Below are 24,372 nucleotides of genomic sequence, written 5' to 3' on the forward strand. Positions count from 1 at the left end.
GAAGGACGGACCAAGTCACTCACAAGTGCCTTGGTACAAAATTTAAGTCCTTCTACCTACGGGTGGATGGATGGACCAAGTCACTCAAGTGCCTTGGTACAAAATTTATATCCTTCTACCTACGGGTGGAAGGACGGACCAAGTCACTCACAAATACCTTGGTAAAAAATTTTAAGTCCTTCTACCTACGGGTGGAAGGATGGACCAAGTCATTCAAGTGTCTTGGTACAAAATTTAAGTCTGTAGGTAGAAGGATGGACCAAGTCACTCAAGTGCCTTGACACAAAATTTAAGTCCTACTACCTACGGGTGGAAGGATGAACCAAGTCACTCACAAGTGCCTTGGTACAAATTCTAAGTCTTCCTACCTACGGGGTGGAAGGACGAACCAAGCCATCAACGAGTGTCTTGGTACAACATTTAAGTCTTACTACCTACAGGTGGAAGGACGGACCAAGTCACTCATAAGTGCCTTGGTAAAAAATTTTAAGTCCTTCTACCTACGGGTGAAAGGACGGACCAAGTCACTCAAGTGTCTTGGTACAAAATTTAAGTCCTTCTACCTACGGGTGGAAGGACGGACCAAGTCAGTCAAGTGTCTTGGTACAAAATTTATGTCCTTCTACCTACGGGTGCAAGGACGGACCAAGTCATTCAAATGCCTTGGTACAAAATTTAAGTCTCACTACCTACGGGTGGAAGGACGAATTTAAGTCCTTCTACCTATGGGTGGAAGGACGGACCAAGTCACTTAAGTGTCTTGGTACAAAATTTGTGTCCTTCTACCTACGGGTGGAAGGACGGACCAAGTCATTCAAATGCCTTGGTACAAATTTTAAGTCCTACTACCTACGGTTGAAATGACGAACCAAGTCACCCGCGAATGCCTTGGTGAAAATTCTAAGTCTTCTTACCTACAGGAGGACAGATGGACCATGTCACCCAAAAGTGCCTTGGTCAAAATTTAGGTCCCCTACGCTATGAATAATTTCGGGCTAGCCTGTCAAAGACTGACAAGTCTCTCAAGATCCAAATCGAACCGTCACCCCACGGGTCCTTTCACTCTGAGATCACGGACCCATAGGGTGAAGGGGGCAACTGAAGAGGAGAAAATAAGTTGACGGATCCAAGCAATGTTGATGGACAGGTCCATCAGGTGCAAGACTCGGTGAGAACAGATTTGCTGGCCACGTGTCAGACAGAATCCCTATATAGGAATACTTGCGGCACACCCCCTAGATTTTAGGGGTATTTAGAGTCCTAACGCAATTAGGGTTCTAGAAGCTGCGTGCATCGATGGAGATCTTCTTTATAAGGAATATGACTTGTCCATCACGTTTGGGACTCCTCAAGAGGATTTCTACAAGGAAAGACTTCGACTCAAAGTAAAAAAGGTCAACTTTCGACTACTATAAAAGCCCCAATACCCTCATAAATCGAGTTACGCATAATTAACCCCTCTCTAGCACTCTAAAGTTGAAAAGAGTCTTAACTTGACCTTCGGAGGGTATTTGGCCGGCACCACACCGGTGCTCTCTGCTTAGGTCTTTTCACTTTCTTGTGTTGTGTAGGTTACATTTTGGGCGTGCGAGTACGTGCGGCTCATTGGTGATATTTTCGGCATCATCATTATTGTTATATTAAAATAGTAATTTCAATGTTAAATTTAAATTTGAACTAATAATAACTAGTTACCTGTGATTTATTCTGAAAATATTGTAAAAATATTGTATACGTAGCACATTATATTTTTCTTTAATTCTTCCTCAAATTTTGGCATTCACATTTTTTTTCCCCTACCATTTTCGGCAATACCATTACTACAATTACTTTTTTTTTTTTTTAGGCACTCACTCATTGCACTTCTCACACTCATACATCTGGGCAGGGGAAGAAAATTGGACAGATGAATTACGGCAACACTATTGCCGAAATTCAAGTTTTTCTCTTTCCTCCATTTTTCTCATTCTCTCTCCTACTTTTTCTTAAATTTCAGCAACACTGTTGCCGAAATTCAATCTCTCTTCTCATTCTCCTAAATAACTTGTAACAGTACCTATAACGCAAATATATTTTAAATTTAGCAATATTTAACCAAAAGACTCTATATATATGTGTGTGTAATATTTATTTATATATTTTAATTACAAACAAATATTTTAGTCATTTTATTGGTCAGTAATGCATTAAAAAATATTTTAATCATTTTATTGGTCAGTTATTCATTTTAAGTTATATTTTCTAATCTACTTGACTGATAAGACAAGGACAACACGCTGAGTTTGCTCTTACACTTGCACAATCTGCTCACGCTCCACAGCACTAATGCCACTGCACAATGACAATGCACACTACACAAAGCTTGATACTTGATAAAATGAGACTTAGCACTACACAGTATAGTTATTGAGTGTATAATATTTTATAGGGTAAAGTATGTAATTTGCCATATTCTATACACTATATTTTAATTTAATCCATAACCTTTCAATTGTGTCAATTTGTTTCTTAATCTTTTAGTATCGTGTCAATTTAGTCTCTATCATTAACTTTTGGATGAAAATTTATGACGTGTCTAATGGTCAAAACAAAAAATTAGATTACGTTGATGAGACAATAAACTTAAATTTTATTTTGGCCGTTTGTTATATTAGCAATTTTCATATAAGATATAACATCGAGGACTAAATTGACACAACATTGAAATGCTACGGATCAAATTGACACAATTAAAATATTAGGGACTAAATTAAAATATGGTATAAATGTTAAGGACTAAATATGTAGTTTACCCTATTTTATAATTAAAAAAGTGGAAAATAGTTTTAGGCCCCCACCAACACAGCTACAAACTCCCTGATCCACCCACACGAGCCACACCCAATGTATACCCACTCAAATTAATATTTTTTTAATGCAAATTTCTACTTTATCAATTATTATTAGCTATTACACTAATTAATAACATGATATATATTATATCATGTATTTGTGAGTCTTTTTGCTAAATATTGCTAAATTTAAAACTTATTTGCTAAAAGGCTCAACTATGTTGTCATACTTGTATTTGTGAGTCTTTTGGCTAAATACTGCTAAATTTGAAACTTATTTGCGTTATAGATACTGTTACAACTTATTTAGGGATATGAGGAGAGAAATTGAATTTCGATAACAGTGTTGCCGAAATTCCAAGAAAAGTAGGAGAGAGAATGAGAAAAATGTTGGAGAGAGAAAAGTTGAATTACGGCAATGGCATTGTCGCAATTGGGGAAAAAAGTTTTTTTCCATTGCCATTGCAACAATTGGGAAAAATTTTTTTTTTTTTTTTTTTCCTTTTTCGACAATGGCATTGCCACAATTGCAAAAAAAAAAAAAAAAATTTAGCAATGCCACAAACCCATTGAAACATTTTTTTTTTCCTCCCATTTTCGACAAGCCACAATTGCCACAAAATTTTCGGCAAATCCATTACACTTTTTTTTTTTTTTTTTTAAGAAATGATAAGTGCACACAATTTTTACAACAAATTCTAAGTATCAGGTTGTTATTTGTTGTTATTGTTAGATTAAAATAGTAATCTCAATGTTAAATTTAAATTTGAACTAATAATAACTAGTTACCTGTGATTTATTGTGGAAATATTGTAAAAATATTGTGTACGTAGCACATTATATTTTTCTTTAATTCTTCCCCAGATTTTGGCATTCACTTTATTTCTTTTTCCCCTCCCATTTTCGACAATACCATTGCCATAATTACTTTCTTTTGGGCACTCACACTTTCGGTCAGAGCACTTCTCACACAGCCACTCGGTCAGCACAGTTGGGCAGAATGAATTGCGGCAATGCCATTGCCGTAATTCAACTTTTCTCTCTCCAGCCTTTTTCTCATTCTCTCCTACTTTTCTTAGAATTTCGGCAACACTATTGCCGAAATTCAATCTCTCTCCTCGAATCTCTAAATAAGTTGTAACAGTACCTATAACGCAAATAAGTTTCAAATTTAGCAATATTTAGCCAAAAGACTCTACCTATAGGTGTTTGATACATGTTTTTAAACAATAATTTTTAGTTTTTAAATAACATTATATGTATTTTTATATATTTTTTCATTCACACGTATTTTAATACATTTTTCAAATAATAATTTTCAGTTTTTAATTTGCTGTTTTTGTCTCGGGGTAGTGTAATAAATATATATATATATATATATATTTTTTTTTTTTGTGATAAGATAATATATATTTATATCAGTTAAGAGGAGCATTCTCATTTACATATCTTTACAGGTAGCAAATGTGAATTCAAAGGAATTCAAAACATTTTTCATTAAGCAGTAACACATATGACATAGCAATCAGTTTGGAAAATTTTCTGCACTAAACCATATAAAGTGTTTCGGTTTTTCTAAAAAAAATATATATATATATATATATTATTACTATTATATAAAATAATGAATTTAATTTAATATTGTTAATTCTTCAAAAAAAAAATTTAATATTGTTAAAAAATCTAAAATAAAGTGGGGTTAAAAAAATATTTATTTATAATTTTTCTAGAAATAAAATTCACATTTTTGGATAATTATAAACAAATACAATAAATGTGAAAGTTAAAAATCACTTACTGCATCATGTTACACAATAGTATGAACAATCAACAACAAACAATGTTATTGCTTATGAATCATGCATGCACAATATTACGAATGGCAATAATTGTGCGGCGGGCAAGTTTTAAGCAATTTATATTAAGAAATAAAAATCAAAACTCCAAAAAGTTCATAACCACATGCTCACTTCACAGGTAACCACGTGAATGAACTTTCAAATCTCATATTTATTAAGTTTTATTTCCTCTCTCATCATTCAGAGTTTTAGACATCACAATCTTCTCAAATCTCACCTTTCTCTCTTGAAAATTGAAACACTAAAGTCACCAAAGTCAGACATCACAATCTTCTCAAATCTCACCTTTCAGACAACACAGTAGTAGGATGGAAAACAGGTCAGTATTTTTTAAGTAAAAGTTTTGTTTATAAAAAAAAAAAAAACTCGACTGTAAAAGGTGTTTTTGGTTAAATATTGTTAAATTTAAAATATATTTGTGTAGAAATGAAGAGATAGATTGAATTTCGGTAATAGTATTGTCATAATTCATTTGTCTAATTTTTCTCACCTGCTCGGATGTGTGAGTGTGAGAAGTGCAATGAATGAGTGCAAAAAAAAAAAGTAATTGTGACAATAGTATTGTCGAAAATGGTAGGAGAAAAAAAAAGTGAATGCCAAAATTTGGGAAAGAATTAAAGAAAAATATAATGTTTTACGTACACAATATTTTTACAATATTTTCACAATAAATCACTGGTAACTAGTTATTATTAGTTCAAATTTAAATTTAAAAATAAGATTACTATTTTAATCTAATAATAACAATAAGTAACAACCTGATACTTAGAATTTGTTGTAAAAATGTTGTAAAAATTTTGTGCACTTATCATTTCTTAAAAAAAAAAGTGTAATAGATTTGCCGAAAATGGGAAAAAAAAAAAACTTTTTCCCCCAATTGTGGCAATGGTCTTGTCGAAATTGTAAAGAAAAAAATTTTTCCCCACAATTTCGGCAATACCATTGCCACAATTGAAAGAAAAAAAAAAAACTTTTTTCCCAATTGTCCCACAATTTCGGTAATTTTTACAATATTTTTACAACAAATTCTAAGTATTAGGTTGTTACTTATTGTTATTATTATATTAAAATAGTAATCTTAATGTTAAATTTAAATTCGAACTAATAATAATTAGTTACCTGTGATTTATTGTGAAAATATTGTATACGTAGCACATTATATTTTTCTTTAATTCTTCCCCAAATTTTGGCATTCAATTTTTTTCCCCTACCATTTTCGGCAATACCATTGGCACAATTACTTTTTTTTTTTTTTGGCACTCACTCATTGCACTTCTCACACTCACACATCCGGGCAAGTGAGGAAAATTGGGTAGATGAATTACGGCAACACTGTTGCCGAAATTCAAGTTTTTCTCTTTCCTCCCTTTTTCTCATTCTTTCTCCTACTTTTTCTTGAATTTCGGCAACATTGTTGTTGAAATTTAATCTCTCTCCTCATTTTCCTAAATAACTTGTAACAGTACCTATAACGCAAATATATTTTAAATTTAGCAATATTTAGCCAAAAAACTCCTATAAAGAAGTACTTGATTTCAAAAATATTCAAGTACCACTTTTTTTTTTTAATTTTAATTGCCCAAATTTCAGGTCAAGTGACTCATGAGGAATTCGTGTTACTTAGTTTATCACAAATTTTGCCAAAATGTGATATTTAACTATTTTCACCATGATTTATACCTTTAACCGTTGCACCAATTCCAATCTCTACATCTATCATGCATATCAAATCTTATGTCCATATCAAATCTTACGTCCGTTTGAATATTACTTATTTTTATAAAAAATTTAAAATCGAAAATTGAAAATAATTGAGGAAAAGTAATAAAAAAAATTACTGTTTACGCGCATTGTACTGTTTACATGTAAATGCACTGTTCAGATCTTCTGAACAGTGCAAGAGCGCTGATAAAAAAAAAAAAAAAAAAAAAAAAAGCAGGACTTGGGAAGCGCAAATTCCCAAACGCTCACCTTCTCTAGGATCAAATCTATCTTCTGAACAGTGCAAGAGCGCTGATAAAAAAAAAAAAAAAAAAAAAAAAAGCAGGACTTGGGAAGCGCAAATTCCCAAACGCTCACCTTCTCTAGGATCAAATCTTGTCTGATATCTGATTGTCAACATTATTTTTTGGGTTGGGAGAAGATATATTTTAGATTTTTAGTAGAAAAAGAGAGTGTTTGGTTTGTATTTTTAAATCGTTATTTTTAGTTTTTAAATAATATTTTATGTATTTTTAGATACTTTTTTACTCACATATATTTTTATAAATATTTTTAAATAATAATTTTTAATTTTTAAACACATATACTAAACGGGTTAAAATAATCAGTTCTGCTTTAATGGAACCGATTAGTCAAGTACTTTTTTTTTAAATAAAACTTTTACTTAAGAAATGCTGACCTGTTTTCCACACTATTACTGTGTTGTCTGAAAGGTGAGATTTGAGAATATTGTGATATCTGACTTTGGTGTTTCAATTTTCAAAAGAGAAATGTGAGATTTTAGAAGATTGTGATGTCTGAAACTCTGAATGAATGATGAGAGAGGAGATAAAACTTAATAAATGAGAGATTTGAAAGCTCATTCATGTGTGTACTTGTGAAGTGAATATATGGTTGTGAACTTTTTGGGATTTTGTTTTTTATTACATAGTCATGGTATTTTTTTTTTTTTACTAGAGTACTATTTTTAGTTTATGGTGCTTTGAAAGTTAGAATAGGAGTGTCTGAATTGATGGATAAATTGTGAGAATGGACATAAATGTCAGTTGTTTAAAACTTGAGCAATATTTAGAATTTGATTTTGTAAAAATTGAATGTCAAAAAATAGTATATTGCTAAATATTTTTAAAATAGTATTAATTTATTACAAATTTATCAAAACGTGACATTTGACTATTTTTATAGATGAAGTTGAGTTATGTTAGAAGTTTTATTGGAGTGTGTCGGAGGCTATGGATTATGCGGAGGAAATCACTAAGAAGGATTCTAAAGGTTTCGAAACTATAGTAGAGGTTTGGCAAGTGGGTTGTTTTTAGGGGTTGCGTAGAAAGTTTAGATTTCAAAAGTTTTGTGAGTCCTAACTATTTGTAAAATGTTCTATTATTTTGAATTTTATAGGATTGTTTGTGTGTGGCATTTACTTTAAAGATGTTTTTCATCAATTTTCCACTTCATTACCAAAATTTATGTTGAACTTGATTGCTTAAAACATCGATTTAATAGTTCCTAAAAAGGAAAAAAACCATCGATTTAATAAGGATGTATAGTCTACATGAGAAGCCATAGAATCTAGCCTAGTTATAATCACCTCTCCACCCTTCTTACAGCTTTTGAGTGTTCCATAGGAAGCCGTTGAGGCTTCTCATGTAGAAGTACAAACTACAAACTACGACCTCTTTAAACAGCCTTGTTGTTCCATCATCCCACCTAATAAACTCAAATGACTTTTTCGTATCACATTATCACTTTCGTTATCCTAGGCACGTTGCTTTGAAAAATGAGGGCCATTCAGACAAGGGTGGTGTGAAACACTAAAGCAATTCCTTTCTTTACATGAATACAAACGAAACATACTCGGCCCTTTAAGAAGGTCCCACAACCCACTACCAAAAAATGAGAGCCCCACTACAAAGGTGCTTCCATCATTTTCAACTATGCCCCCACCATCGATACAAAAAAGAAGAGCAGATTAGGTGAGCTTTTAACAATTCTTCACCTTCACTTGTAAATTGGCAAGGCTAGATACGGCTGAACAACAGATATAATTAATGCAATTGTTTAAGACTTTCAAATAAAAGTAGGTTCTCACTTAAAAAAAAATATTTGTGTAATATTTATTTATATATTTTAATTAAAAAAATATTTTAGTATTTTTACTAGTCAATAAAATGCATGAAAAAAGTTCTATTATATCTTAAAATGCAAAATATTAAATAGGGAAAAAACAAAAATAGCGAAATTTTAAGAGACAAATTCATTAACCCATTCTTAATATATGCTAAAATCAGGATTAATACTAAACAAATTTATTAATAATGCAACATAATTATCTTGAAATATACTAAAATAGAGATAATAAAAAATCTCCCACCTTTTTATCTTTCTGCTTTTCTATTTATATTGTTTCCTTTCTTTTCTTCGTTTTTATTCTTAATCTTTTTCTATATAAGTTATATTTTTTAATCTACTTGATTGATAGACAACAAGCTGAGTCTTAATTCTTGATTTTTTTATTATTTGTAATTCTTGTTCTTTTTCTATAAATTCAGTTATTCATTTTAAGTTATATTTTTTAATTTACTTAATTGATAGGACAAGGACAACATACTAAGGGTCCATTTAGATACAATTAAAAACTGAAAAACACTATAACAAAATAATTTTTAAATATGTGAATAGTATCGTGTGACCTATTTTTAATAAAAAAATTGCTGAAAAGTGATATTTGTAGGTCTGTAAATAGTAAAATTTGTAAATCTATAAACAATAAACAATAAACAGTAAAATAGTATTGTATGACTCATCTTGATTCTTGACCTTTTTTTATAAGTTCAGTCCTTCATTTTAAATTATATGGATTTTATTAATGTATTCTATTAGGGTATATATTAGTTTTCATTTTTGAAATTTTTTTTTTTAAAATTAAGAAAATAATGACAATTTTTATGATTTTCAAAATTTTTTTTTTAAAAATAAAAACTTTTAACCGAACCCTTTCTTAATCTACTTGATTGATAAGAGTATGCTCTTACACTTGCATAATCTGCTCCCACTCCACAGCACTAATGTCACTGCACAGTGACAGTGCACACTGCACAAAGCTTGATACTTTATAAAATGACAGGACTTAGCACTGCACAGGCACGTTATAGTTGTTGGGTATATAATATTTTATAATCTAAAAAAGCAGAAAACAATTTTAGGCCCCCACCAACACAGCTACAAACTTCCCAGTCCACCCACACGAGCCGCACCCAACGTATACCCACTCAAATTAATATTTTTTTAATGCTAATTTTTACTTTATCGATTATTATTAATTATTATATCAATTAATAATTTGATGTATATTATATTAACTTATTTATATTTTAGTAATATTAATTTTTTAAATTACGTAATAAAAAAAATAAAAAATAGATTTCTCAATCATTTATTTTAAGTATATTTCTTAATATACTTGATTGAAAGGACAAGGACAATACTCTGTTTGTTCTTACACTTGCACAATCTGCTCACACTCCACAGCACTAATCCACTGTACAGTAACAATGCACACTGCACAAAGCTTGATACTTGATAAAATAATGCGGATTAAGTGCAGTTCACCTTTCTTTTTCTACACTTTAGCATTCTTGCAACGAAGCAGAGTCATTCATCTTCGCATTCCATTGTCTTTGCTCTTTAGTGTTTACCAAGAACATGGCTGAAATTGGCTATGGCATCGCAGTGAAAGTCCTGGAGCTGCTCGGATCGGTTACTTTCCAAGAGATCAGCTCGGCATGGGGCGTCAAAAGTGATCTGACAAAGCTTGAGCGCACTGTCAAAGCCATCAAAGCCGTACTCTTGGATGCTGAGGAGAAGCAAGCAAGTGACCATGGGCTGAGTGTTTGGCTAGGGGAGCTCAAAGACGTTCTTAAAGATGCCGAGAATGTGCTGGATGAATTTCAGTACATGGTTCTGCAGAAGGAAGTCATGAAGAGAAACGGGAGCACTAGCAAAAAGGTGAGTAATTTCATTTCAAGTTCTAATCCACTTGTAGTCAGTTTTGAAATGGCACATAAAATCAAAGGTATTAGAAAGAAGGTAGATGAAATTGCAGCTGAGAAAGATAAGTTCAATCTTGCTCTAGGACTTGAAGATAGAAAGTTAAATATGCGGGAAAGGAGGGAGTTGTCCCACTCCTTTGTTCATCCTCGGAATGTCATTGGTAGGGATGATGCCAAAAAACAGATTCTAGATCTTTTGATGCAGCAAGATACTGGCAGAAATGTCAGTGTAATTCCTATAGTTGGGATTGGAGGTATGGGGAAGACCACACTTGCCAAGTTGGTGTATAACGATGAACAGGTAGGTAGCCATTTTCAACAATTGAGGATGTGGGTGTGTGTGTCTGAGGATTTTGATGTTACAAGGTTGATAAAAGAAATCCTTAAATCTGCAAAAGTTTCAGTTAATGAAAACTTGGGTATTGATCAATGGCAAAATAGCTTAAGAGAACTTTTAGAAGATAAGAGATTTCTACTTGTCTTGGATGATGTTTGGAATGATGATCGTAATAAATGGAAGGAATTGGAAGATTTGTTACTTGGTGGTTGCAATGGAAGTAAAATTATAGTGACAACACGAAACAGCTCGGTTGCTACTATTATGGGTACTGCTTCTCCATACAATCTTGAAGGTTTACCTGAAGAGAACTGTATGTCTTTGTTTGTGAAATTGGCATTTAAGGAAGGAGAAGAAAAACAATATCCAAACCTCTTAAATATTGGAAGAGAAATTGTCAAAAAATGTAAGGGGGTTCCATTGGCAGTGAAAACTTTAGCTGGCCCACTTTATTCAAAGGTTGATGAACATGAGTGAAAATCTATTAGAGATAATGAGATATGGAATTTAGAACAAAAAGAAGGTGACATCTTACCCGCATTGAAGCTCAGTTACAATCAAATGCCATTTCACTTGAAGCAATGTTTTGCATATTGTTATCTTTTTCCAAAGGATCATGACTTCAATAATCAGGAATTGATTCAATTTTGGATGGCACATGGAATTCTTCAATCCCCTGCCAGTGAAAGTCAAGAGTTGGAAGATGTTGGTGACTTGTATATCAAAGAGCTGTTGTCGAGATCGTTCTTTCAAGATGTTAACCAAGTATTTATCTTCTATTATACCTTTAAAATGCATGATCTGATCCATGATCTTGCACTCTCAATTGCCAAAGGTGAGTGTTCGGTAGTGACCAAGGAGGTCAACCTTGCTACAGAAATTTGTCATCTGTCACTTTTGGAGAATGGGCAAGAAGTTACAACACAGTTAGAGAAGTTGAGGAAAGTCCAGACTATTATTTTCAAAATAGAGCAACCTGCGTCCTTACTTGAAGCATGTATCGCAAGATTTAAGTACTTACGAGTGCTTTATCTGACCAATTCATCCTTTGAGGTGTTGCCATGTTCCATTGGAAGTTTGAAACATTTGAGATATCTTGACCTATCAGATAATCGCATAATCAAGCAACTTCCGGATTCCATTTGCAAGCTGCACAGTTTGAAAACTTTAGCGCTTGGTGGTTGCAGCAATCTTGAACGGTTGCCCAAAGGTATAAGGGACATAATCAGCCTCAGGTTTTTGGATGTTACAACAAAGCATACCTGCTTGTCAGAGAAGGCAGTAGGTTGCTTGGATTCTCTTCGATCTTTGTGGATAAGGCAATGTGAGAATCTAAAATGTGTGTTTGAAGGGATGGAGGAGGGGCGCCTCACCAATCTTCGAACATTGTTTGTTGTAAAATGTCCAAGTTTGACTACTTTGTCACTCAGTATCAAACACCTAACTGCCCTAGAGAACCTGCAAATTGAGTATTGTGAAGAGCTTAGTTTGACGGATAAAGAAGAGAATCAAGATCTCAAGTTAAGCCTCCGATTGTTGACGATTAAGAATTTACCTAAGTTGGAGGTTTTGCCCCAGTGGCTCCAAGCATCTGCCAACACTTTACAGCACCTAGAGATTGAAGATTGTTGTAATTTCACCGCTTTGCCTGAGTGGCTGCCACATCTGAAATCACTTCAGACACTTAGAATTATAAATTGCCCTGTGCTCTCATCTCTCCTGGAGGGGCTGCAAGATCTCACTGCACTAAGAGAAATTCAGATTCGGAATTGTGAAGGGCTTAGTTTGACTGATAAAGAAGAGAATCAAGCTATCAAGTTAAGCCTCCGATGGTTGATGATTGAGAATTTACCTAAGTTGGAGGGTTTGCCCCAGTGGCTCAAAGCATCTGCCAACACTTTACAGCTCCTAGAGATTGAAGATTGTTGTAATTTCACCGCTTTGCCTGAGTGGCTGCCACATCTGAAATCACTTCAGACACTTAGAATTACAAATTGCCCTGTGCTCTCATCTCTCCCGGAGGGGCTGCAAGATCTAACTGCCCTAGAGGAACTGATAATTGAGGATTGTGAAGAGCTTAGTTTGACTGATAAAGAAGAGAATCAAGCTATCAAGTTAAGCCTCCGTTTGTTGATGATTGAGAATTTACCTAAGTTGGAGGGTTTGCCCCAGTGGTTCAAAGCATCTGCCAACACTTTACAGGACCTACTGATTTCACATTGTTGGAATTTCACCGCTTTGCCTGAGTGGCTGCCACATTTGAAATCACTTCAGACACTTAGAATTATAAATTGCCCTGTGTTCTCATCTCTCCCGGAGGGGATGCAAGATCTCACTGCACTAAGAGAATTACTGATTTCAAGATGTCCTAAGTTGAGTAGAAAGTGCAGAGAAGAAGTTAGGCACAAGATTGCTCATGTACCAATCATTGTTTTCAATGAGGATAGCGGAAGTTCATCAGAGAGAGATGATGACATCAGCGAATATTTACAAGGAGAAGATGATGAGGTAAGGGCATATATGTCTTCTTGTTATTTTTGTACTATTATAGTCTCTATCTCTACTCTCTCTACTGATTTAAATTAATCCTAAAGCTGGTTATAATTCTTAATGAAGCAAACCCCCTTTTTCTTTTTCTTTTAATAAAAAAGTCAAAGCCCTCTTTGTCCAAATTAGATTTAAAGTAAATTGAAGCCAAAAATATCTTTTTGCATGAAATTGAATATCCAAAAGTAAAGTGGTCTTCTAAATCTTTATTTTTTGCCCACCCCTTTGGACCTTCCCCAGCAAAAGAAGAAAAAAAAATAAAAAAATAAAAAATAAAAACAAAGGGAAAAAGTAGAGAAGAAGAGATTTATCCTATTTATTTAATTGAGAAATTTTATCTTGTTTGTGTAACATTGTGTTTCTAAGTAAGGTATTGGCAACCAAAAACTTGAATGAACATAATAAGTTTTTATTTATTTATTTATCTTTTGTAAATACATTTTTCCTAGTAGTATCGTTCTTGTAAGTTGCTTATATACTATATATTGCAAATTTCATTTCAGGAGTTCAACACAAGTCACAATCAATAGAGTCTAAATGTTGCTCAATTCAAAGTCACATGTTCCTTCCATAATTCGTAAGCATTTCTTCATCGCAATTTGTATTACAACATATAAATAAATAGATATTTCTGTTATTTAATTTGCTTGTAAGTGATGTAAATGAATAAATATTTATGTTATTGTAATTTGTACTAAATGATGTCAATAAATAAACATATGTCATTTTAATTCAAAGTAAGAGATGTAAATAAATAAGAAGTGATGTGTATACTCCCTTGACTACATCCTTGTATATAAAGTTGAGAGATCCATGGATTTGTGTGTGCAAACATTTGTTCTTATATTCATATATTATGATTCTTCATCGTAAGCATGAAGCACCATGTGTAATAACATGCTTAATTAATCAGAACATATGATGTGTAATTGCCATTGAAGGGAGTGATATTTGTATTTGGAATTATAAAGTTTCATTTCCATATAAAACTCCTTCTAACTTAAACCAAAATTATAAATGATACATTAAGATTAATTTTAGAAAAAAATTGACACTAGTAATTAGGGGAAATTATTAGGTAGTCCAGGACTACAAGATCAGCTTACTGACCTTGTAGTCCCAACCAATAGAAAGAAGACACATCATGAAAAATGAATGACATCAACTTAGTTGCCACATCATTCTAACGCACCCACATATTTTAACATCGTTAGTCCTGTCCGTTAACTCATTTGCAAATTTCAAAATTTCATTTAGGAATTGGGCGGGTTGGTGAGAGATTTCAGAAGGTAAAGCTTTCAAAATTCATTATTTTGAAAAATCTTTTTTTTTTTTCTTTTTTCTCTCTCTCTCTCTCATGGTCCATCTCCATGTTCCTCATCATCACTATTTGCTACTGCTTTCTTCCGCCACAACGTTGGCAACACTTCTTCTCTATTTCTACTTCATCTGTTCCTGCCCAGGCCTACAGATATCTCATTGCTAGATGTTAACTCTTTTAGTTTTTTTACTTGGTAAATTCAAACTCTTTTAGTTTTTTTTTTCTTTTTTTTTTTCCTTCTTAGCTCAATATTATCTGGGTCAAGTTCCTGTTGCCTTACATTTCTTTTATATTAAATGGGTCAAGCCTTAATGGTGTTCCTTTAGTGGCACTTTGCTGGAATCTTAGGTTCTGTAATACATGAACATGGGTTTCAGATTAGATTTATAGTTTAACTTTATCGATTGTTAAATATGAGTAATAGTTTTGTTTTTGTTTCCTATTAAAAAAAAACAAAAAAAAAAAGTTTTAGTTTTTGTTGGATTTGATTTGATCAGATAACTTTTAAGAGTGGTTGGGATCAAAAGTGCTTGATTTAGGCAAAGCGTCAATGTCCCAATTTTTATTATTATTATTTTTTGGTGGCATAGAAAGTTGTTTGTTGAAATGCCTCATAGAGTTCTAGTTTGTCTGAACTTGTTATGGCTTTGTATCCATGTCTATGTGGTTCTGCTGTTTTTATTTTTGTGAAATCCGGTGTTGAAGCTGTCTCTAAGTGTAACAAATTTGCTATGCAACAACTGCATTATTTTGTATCTTTTCTTTTTCAGTTAGTCAGTCCATGACCTCAAAGTTTGATAGTGGAGTTAAAGTGTCATATAAGTATGCCATGGGCTTCAGCTACTAAACTTGTAATAACTTTTTGACAGTTTTGATTACTTTGTTTCATGTATGATAGAAACTTAGGTGGACTTATTCTAAATTCATGTGCAAGTTTTTGGTAATTTCATTGTTACTTTTGCCTACTATGGATGCACATCCATCTCTTAGGGGATTTTGTAAGTCATGTCCAAGCATAGTTCATTGTCACTCATGAGCTTATTTATGAACATCATAATTGACATTTTATAAAATTAGTAGTATTATGCTTATTTTGAGGTCTATATGCAAACAATTAAGGGAAAATTTTGATTACAAGTATGAGAGATACTGATTGGCTTTCATTGGTTGCTCAATGTTACTTTCTACTTTGGTGCTTATCTTAATCGCAATTAGAGGTTCACAATTCTAGAATCAATTACAAGAAGCACATGCACCATTAATGCATAATCATCTTGATGTAAGAGCACCACCAAAATAATTCTTGGGATTTATTTTTTAATTTTGTTCTTTTGGTTTCCTCTTTATTTTCCTGCATCACATATCTTGTTTAATTCCATTTGTGTTGATATGACATGATGTCGCACAATATTTTTAGCAACCATGCACAGTTATTTTTAATTGATGATTGTGAATTTATACTTGCAGATAGGATTAGCATTGAAGCCCAAATTAGAACAATTGAAGTTGCCCTACGAATGACTACGGGAGAAAAAGTAAAGTTGCATGAGTTGAGGAGATTTATTTTTTATAGAATATTTAGGTTTATTTATCAAATACAATGATGAGGTCAATTTGAATGTAAACAACTATAATAGAAAGGAAGTGCAAAAATGTTGGTGAACCTCTTTAACGTTACTTTTGCATGTTATGTTTCTATTTTAATCTACATTTTTGAATCAAGTTCTTCATAGTATGGAAAAATTATTTTGTACATCCGATGTATTACAAATTGTTGCATAAATTTTTAGGTTTCATGTGTAGAACTCATATGTGAAGTGTTTGATTGATCAAAAAATGAACAAAATTTGTAAAAAATAGATCTCAATAGTTTTATTTTTTGTAGTTTATCTATAGTAGGTTGTATTAGCAATGATGGGAGTCATGGGACCAAACTTGCACTCTAATGGCATTGGCATTGTTGAGTGGTTGTGATTGCAGTTTATATGGGTATTGATTAACTGGACTATTTAAAAATCTAAAACCAGCCCATATGAAATTGATAGCCATTGCTTGTGATAACTTTACTGGTTTTTGCTTAGTTAAGGAATTCATAAATCATGAATTTGCTTTGAGCAATATCAAATACATTCTATTTGAGATGAATAATTCATACATCCCGTAAACATCAACTTGACATAGAGATAGAGGACTAATTGATACAACATCAACTTAATAATATCCAAGAACAAATAATAAACCAATAACTCAATCTGAAAAATCTACCTATTGGCTAGATTCTAATTCTAATAGACTACTAACAACTCCCTTGGATAAAGGAACACTCATGCTTATCCACGTTGCTTGAAATTTGCTTCTTATGTTACTGCTGCAAGATATTCCTACTATTTAGCTAGCCTAGAGTCCCCTTGTTGATGATGGGAGTCATGGGACCAAACTTGCACTCCAATGGCATTGGCATTGTTGAGTGGTTGTGATTGCAGTTTATATGGGTATTGATTAACTGGACTATTTAAAAATCTAAAACCAGCCCATATGAAATTGATAGCCATTGCTTGTGATAACTTTACTGGTTTTTGCTTGGTTAAGGAATTCATAAATCATGAATTTGCTTTAAGCAATCTAACATAATATCAAATACATTCTATTTGAGATGAATAATTCATACATCCCGTAAACATCAACTTGACATAGAGATAGAGGACTAATTGATACAACATCAACTTAATAATATCCAAGAACAAATAATAAACTAATAACTCAATCTGAAAAATCTACCTATTGGGTAGATTCTAATTCTAATAGACTACTAACAACTCCCTTGGATAAAGGAACACTCATGCTTATCCACGTTGCTTGAAATTTGCTTCTTATGTTACTGCTGCAAGATATTCATACTATTTAGCTAGCCTAGAGTCCCCTTGTTGAATGGTGATGCTTGTTTGAATAATAACCGAAGCCAGCCACTTTGTCCAACAACTTCGCTTAAATTGGTCAGGAATGGATTGCCATTACTAGAGTAAAGTAGATTGAGAGGTATAGTGTAGTAGCTTTATGTCTGCAGACTCTATATACATGTTGAAGCAACCAACATCAAGTTTAACGAGGCCGCTATCAAAATCACATAAAAAAGAGAAGTTGCACTTCACAATGTTATATAACCAGGGTGGCATTATGGCATCTTGCAAGTTAATCCATTGTGTTCCTCATAGCATTAGAGAGTATAAATAAAGTCTCTAAGAAGTTCTATAGCATAAAACGCAATCATAATCAAAATGACAAAAGAAAAGTGAAATATTGTAATTTTTTTACATGATATAGGACAGAAATTTTCATAACTTATTTCAATTTGAGAAATAAACTATTCAATACACCAGATTTAACACCTAAAAAAAAAAGAAAAAAGCAAAACCACACAAACACGGATACAAAGCCATAACAAGTTCAAACAAACCAAAACTCTATGCGGCATTTCAACAAACACTTTCTATGACTCCAAAAAATAATAATAATAAAAATTGGGACATTCACGCTTTGCCTAAATCAAGCACTTTTGATCCCAATCACCCTCAAAAGTTATCTGATAAAATCAAACCCAACAAAAACTAAAACTTTTTTTTTAATAGGAAATAAAAACAAAACTATTACTCATATTTAACAATCGATAAAGTTAAACTATAAATCAAACCTGAAACCCATGTCCATGTATTACAGAACCTAAGATTCCAACAAAGTGCCACTAAAGGAACACCATTAAGGCTTGACCCATTTAATATAAAAAGAAAAGTACGGCCATAGGAACTTGACCCAGATAATATTGAGCTAAAGAAGGAACAAAAAAAAAAAAAAAAAACTTAAAGAGTTCGAATTTACCAAGTAAAAAAAATTAAAAGAGTTATCTAGCCATGAGATATCTGTAGGCCTGGGCAGGAACATATGAAGTAGAAATAGAGAAGAAGTGTTGCCAACGTTGTGGTGGAAGGAAATAGTAGCTAATAGTGATGATGATGAACATGGAGATGGACCATTAGAGAGAGAAAAAAGAAGAAGAGAATTTCAAAATAATGAATTTTGAAAGCTTTTACCTTCTGAAATCTCTCACCGACCCGCCCAATTCCCAAATGAAAATTTGAAATTTGCAAAAGAGTTAACGGACAGGATTAACGTTGTTAAAATCTGTGGGTGTGTTAGAATGATGTGGCAGCTAAGCTAATGTCATTCATTTTTCATGATGAGTCTTCCCTCTATTGGCTGGGACTACAAGGTCAGCATGCTGACTTTATAGTCCCAGACTACCTAATAATTTCCCAGTAATTAGAGGGGAAAAGATAGGAAAAGGCCAAGGTGGAAGATTATAGGTTGTAGCTTCTTAGGTTTCGGAACAATGAGTGTCGTTTTTCAAATCCTTCTTATGCTAAAGGAGTCAAAACACTTGGATTTTTTTACCAAAGAATTGCTTTAATCTCCACTACTATAATGTTTAGAATTGAATTTATGCTGTGGGAATTCCCTCTGATATTATCCATATTGGCATAGATAGATCCATCCATTAAAGCAATGGTAATAAAGCAAGGGTAGATGCTTCACAAGTTGACAAGTTTGTGCTGTTTTTCCTTAGAATCATATCGAATCCCTTCCAATCTGCTATTGTTCAAGTGCTTCCAATGTAGGGAGCCCCTTGAGTATTTAAAACTACCAGCAAGTGCAATTCGCTTCTCACCTACCACTGAATCTCTTATGGGCCCCTTCATGTGCATTTAAGAGTTTGGTAAGCTTTATTAGATAGAATAATCAGAACAATGTGACAAAAGTAATTTCATGTTGAATTGAACAACTCTCCCCAACCCCCAAAAAATCCACATATACACAAAAATAAAATAAAATAGACTGATAAAATTCGAAGACACCAAGAAAATATTTTAGAAGCTGCGGCTTAGGCAACCTGTGTTGGTTGGAGGTCAACAAGAGGGTTTAAATCTCATCCCTAACTGACATAGCTTGAAGCATATAACTTTTAGGCCTTACCCAACATAACTGAAGCTGAATCTAGTTGGTTTGTTGCAACCAAATCAGCTCAGGTTGAGTGCTCTATGGCCTCTCTGAATAGTGATTGGTGACTCACTTGTTTTTCTCTGTTTACAACAATGATCTTTCTAGCAAGATAAGCACATCTAATACTAAAAAGACTTGAAGGTAGCTGTGTGTGCACATTCACACATCTAGTGTAAAAAATCTCGAGAAACTAAAGAGAAATTATTTGCAAGAGGATGATACCTGCAAGAGCCAGCTTCAGCCCTGTCTCTATGTCAAGGATACTTGGAACCAATACACCCGGAGTGTCTAGGACATGTATGATAGGCTGATGCGCAATCTGTAGCTTCAAAATTCAATGTCAACATTTAAACATTCAAAAATGTTGAAACAGAAGTATTTAGCCAGGCAAAAGTAATATAGAAGAAAATTAAGATTAAAAAAGAAACTAGCCAAATGCTTGATGATTAGCCTGACACCCAATACATATATTTGAATAAAGCTTCTGCAACTGACTTAGTTATTACAAGCTTTCAATTATCAAACCAGAGACCTAACCCTGATAGTTTATTCCCCTTATTCCTATAAACCTACAGATACTTACTAGCTTAAAAAAAATCAAAAGAAAAAAAATAGATATGTAAATTAGTAAGAAAGCCAGCAAAATAGGGGGAACATCAATCAATTAAGCCAAAAATATAATATAAGTCATTGTAATCCCCTTCACTTTATCTGTGGTCAAATACTATAGCAGAAGTCAGAAATAAGTCCATAACTTTCGTGTAATCAGTCTGCGGCTCATAAAAGCAAGAACATGAACTAAATGTTAAGTGATAATGGTCAATAAAACAATTCACAACCAAACCTACGAGATCTTCCTACCAACAATATTAATATCAGGGTCCAATCTCATTCTCAGATATAGTCTTAATTATTGAATGCTAATAACTATGAAAGACACATGAAGCTAAAATTTCAGTCTCTTATTACTTTATAAGGTATATAAACTGAACCCGTTATTGTTCAATAATTTAATAACCTTCACCACAGTTCCATTTCAAGACAATGACATCCAACCATGATCCAGCTGAAACATAGTAACAGCTTACCAGGAAAGCAAATGACACAATTTGATGGATCAAATTAATTAAAGATGACTTGCCAACATTAGGAACACCAACCACCAAAACAAGTAGAGTAGGTTCCCTTGAAATCACTTCCTTCAGCTTGAACTCCAGTAGCTTTTGGTACATGAACCATGATAAGACACCATCATCACCACCCATACTTCAATAAAGCAGCGAGAGTACGAGCTCCTCACTGTCACTATCTAAGAAGCATGGACAAGGGCACTGACTGACACAAACATGCACAAGACGGGACTATCATCCACTATCTAATAAGCATGAACAAGGGCACCCCACAAAAGTTGGAGCTTTGTGCACTAGGTAAAACCTTTATAAATTGTTGTCATTCACTCTTTCCGCAATTCTTCATTTTTTTTTTTCAGTATTAACAAAAGAACATTACTGTCAAAAATAACAAAAAAAGCTTCACATCCTTCTTAAAAGCCATCTACTGAAGCTAGAAACCAGATTATTTTGTCTGAACTTACTGATCATCTGTTTCAAATTAAGCCTGCCATATCTAAAGTCATAGTTCATTGACTCTGTCAGTCTGTCTAGCATTTGCCCACATTTCAAGTTTACATTCTCCTTTCTTGTCCTTGGTCATAAAAAACCCCTTCATACAGTAAGCACAACAGAATAATTTCATTATGTCCTACTTGAATGTCAGTAAAATATGTTATCAAAACATAGGCTCACTGTAACACATTCATGACCAGAAAATATGTTATCAAAATTAAATCTTCATTCACGACAAGAAAACTAAATTTCCCAGAAAAAATTTCTGATCTAATAATTTGCCATCCATTCGTAAGAACAAAAATAGTTTCTAACACATGTAATATCTCAACGACAAAACTTATCATGAAGTTTATTTGGTTCTATGTTGTCCCTAGAACAAATTTTCTTATGCCCATAGTTAAGTTTGTCTCCTTTCAGACTTGTCATTTGACAAAGAGTTTTAAAATACTTTGGGTCATCCTGAATAAAATGATTAAATGAGAACTATCCTACATTACTCAATGTAAAGCATATCAGAGTCATTTGGCAGTTTCCTCCTTTTTGGCTGAAAATCTTTAAGATTGTACTCATGTTTTTCCTTAGAATCGTATCGAATCCCTTCCAGTCTTCTATTGTTCAAGTGCTTCCAATGAAGGGGAGTCCCTTGAGTATTTAAAACTGCTGGCAAGTACTATGCATTTAAGAATTTGGTAAGCTTTATCAGATAGAATAAGCAATACAATTTGATAAAAGTAATTTCATGTTGACTTGAACAATTCCCCCCAAGCCCCAGAAAAACCACATACACAAAAAATTAAAAGAAAAAAGACTGATAAAATTCCAAGACACCAAGTATAATATTTTAGAAGCTGCAGCTTGGGCAACCTGTATTGGTTGGAGGTCAACAGAGGGTTTAAGTCTCATCCCTAGTCGACACATCTTGAGGCATAAAACATTTCACACTTAGTCCTTAAAGAATTTGACAAAAACTCACCAACACAAAGCATGTTTTAGCTTTGTAGTACAATTTCAGTAAATTCACGACATCAACACAATGCAGGAGGGGGAAAAAAAAGTAAGAAAAGACCAGCATATACAACACACTCCCACCCCCACAACCCTACACCCCCCAAATAAAAATGAAAAAAGAAACCTTAGAAGTTACAATGCAGGACACAACATTTGCATCATAGACATTATCAAAGATGAAAGGACCAAGTTTGCCTTCGTTAAATAAAGTCAGAAACACTTTTGATACCATCAAATGAGCTCCTTAGGTCTTATGAGGTATCTTAAATGCCTCTGTAGTGCTTCAAACTACTTTTCTATAGACCCTCCAAGTCACTCTCAGCTCTGTATTACAAATGAATTCTGACAGAGTTAAATACAAAGCACATTGAACTTCTGTGACAAGATCTTGAAAGAGAAAAAGTAAAGAATTAAAAATTCAGAAATGACATAAAATAAAATTCAAAGGTCACATGGAGATCCGTCTAAGCTACAACAATAAGAACTACAAATGACATTTAATGTGCAAAAGAGCTAGACTTTATATATCTTATCATAACCTTTTAAAAGCATTTCAGAAAAGCTTTAGGTGTACAAGCATAAGCCAATTAGCAATCAAAATGAAATTTTATTCTTGATAATTATTTAAGAGTTTAAATTGAAAGATAAACCATATTTTTTATACTTCATATTCATGCATTGAATCATCATTGATCAATCCTCATTCCAATTTTTTTTTAATCACCATTACCAAAAGATTGGGCACCTACCTTCTGCAAAAAATATAGAAAAAGGGGGTCATTTTGATGGATCCTATAGGATAAAAATACTCTCATAAGAGCTTACTCACAAAGATTTGTCAGTTCTCCTATCTTTTATCACTACTCCCATTTATTCTTTTTCAAAACATTTCATTGAAATCAAAATATCCACATCAAGCAACACAATCTTACTCAATGATTCTACCAAATGTGTGAATTTACACTTCCTCCATATATGTATTGTTTATAGGGTTACCTGTGAGTTTTCCCCATTTAATTCTTCTAAAACAATTACTATCTTTTTGCTTACCTTGGCATCATCTCAACCACCCTGAACATTCTTTTCTTGTTTGCTCATCTCTCTAACATAAATTATTTTCATTCACTAGTATTAACAAAAGAACATTACTGTTACAGAAAAACAAAAAAGTTTCTTATCCTTCTTAAAAACCATCAACTGAAGCTAAAAACCAGATTATTTTCTCCGAACTAACTGATAATCGGTTTCCAATTAAGCATGTTATATCTAAAGTCATAGTTCATTGACCAGTCTAGCGTTTGCAAACATTTCTGCATGTTATATCTAAAGTCATAGTTCATTGACCAGTCTAGCGTTTGCAAACATTTCTAAATTTACATGCTCTTTTTTTTTTTTTTTTTTTTAGTACGAATTGTACTGCTGTAGCTGATTTTTTAGTTTCTATTTCTTTTAGCTCTTGATCTTCTTGTATTTGTTTCATTGTTCATCATGTTCACCATCGTGAACATGATGCTCACTTTTTCAATAAAAGTCTTATTACCTATCAAAAAAAAAAATAAGAACTACAAATGACATTTAACGTGCAAAAGAGCTAGACTTTATATATTTTAACATAACCATTTAAAAGCATTTCATAAAAGCTTTAGGTGTACAAGCATAAGCCTATTAGCAATCAAAACGAAATTTTATTCTTGATAAGTATTTAAGAGTTTAAATTGAAAGATTAATTGGATTTTTCAAACTTCATATTTCATGCATTGAGTCATCATTGATCAATCCTCATTCCAATTTGTTTTTTAATTGCCATTACCAAAAGATTGGGCACCTACCTTCTGCAAAAATTATAGAAAAAAGTGGTCATTTAGGTGGATTCTATAGGATAAAAATACTCTCATAAGATCTTACTCACAAACATCTGTCAGTTCTCCTATCTTTTATCACCACTCCCATTTATTCTTTTTCAAACCTTCTCATTGAAATCAAAATATCCACATCAAGCAACACAATCTTACTCAATG

General features: G+C 32.9%; 1 protein-coding gene across 1 annotated transcript in view; it reads left to right on the top strand.

The window, feature by feature from the left end:
- Positions 1–16,419, top strand: part of LOC111994423 (putative disease resistance protein RGA3) — a 21,940-nt gene extending 5,521 nt beyond the window's left edge. The window contains 3 exon segments of the mRNA XM_065760966.1: positions 10,043–13,306; positions 13,849–13,922; positions 16,134–16,419. Of these exon segments, the coding sequence (XP_065617038.1) occupies positions 10,043–13,306; positions 13,849–13,875 (3,291 nt within the window). The 3' untranslated portion in view covers positions 13,876–13,922; positions 16,134–16,419.
- The last annotated feature ends 7,953 nt before the right edge of the window (positions 16,420–24,372 follow it).

This window comes from Quercus suber, unplaced genomic scaffold (assembly GCF_002906115.3).
Source record: "Quercus suber isolate HL8 unplaced genomic scaffold, Cork oak 2.0 scaffold_389, whole genome shotgun sequence".
NCBI classification, from domain to species: Eukaryota; Viridiplantae; Streptophyta; class Magnoliopsida; order Fagales; family Fagaceae; genus Quercus; species Quercus suber.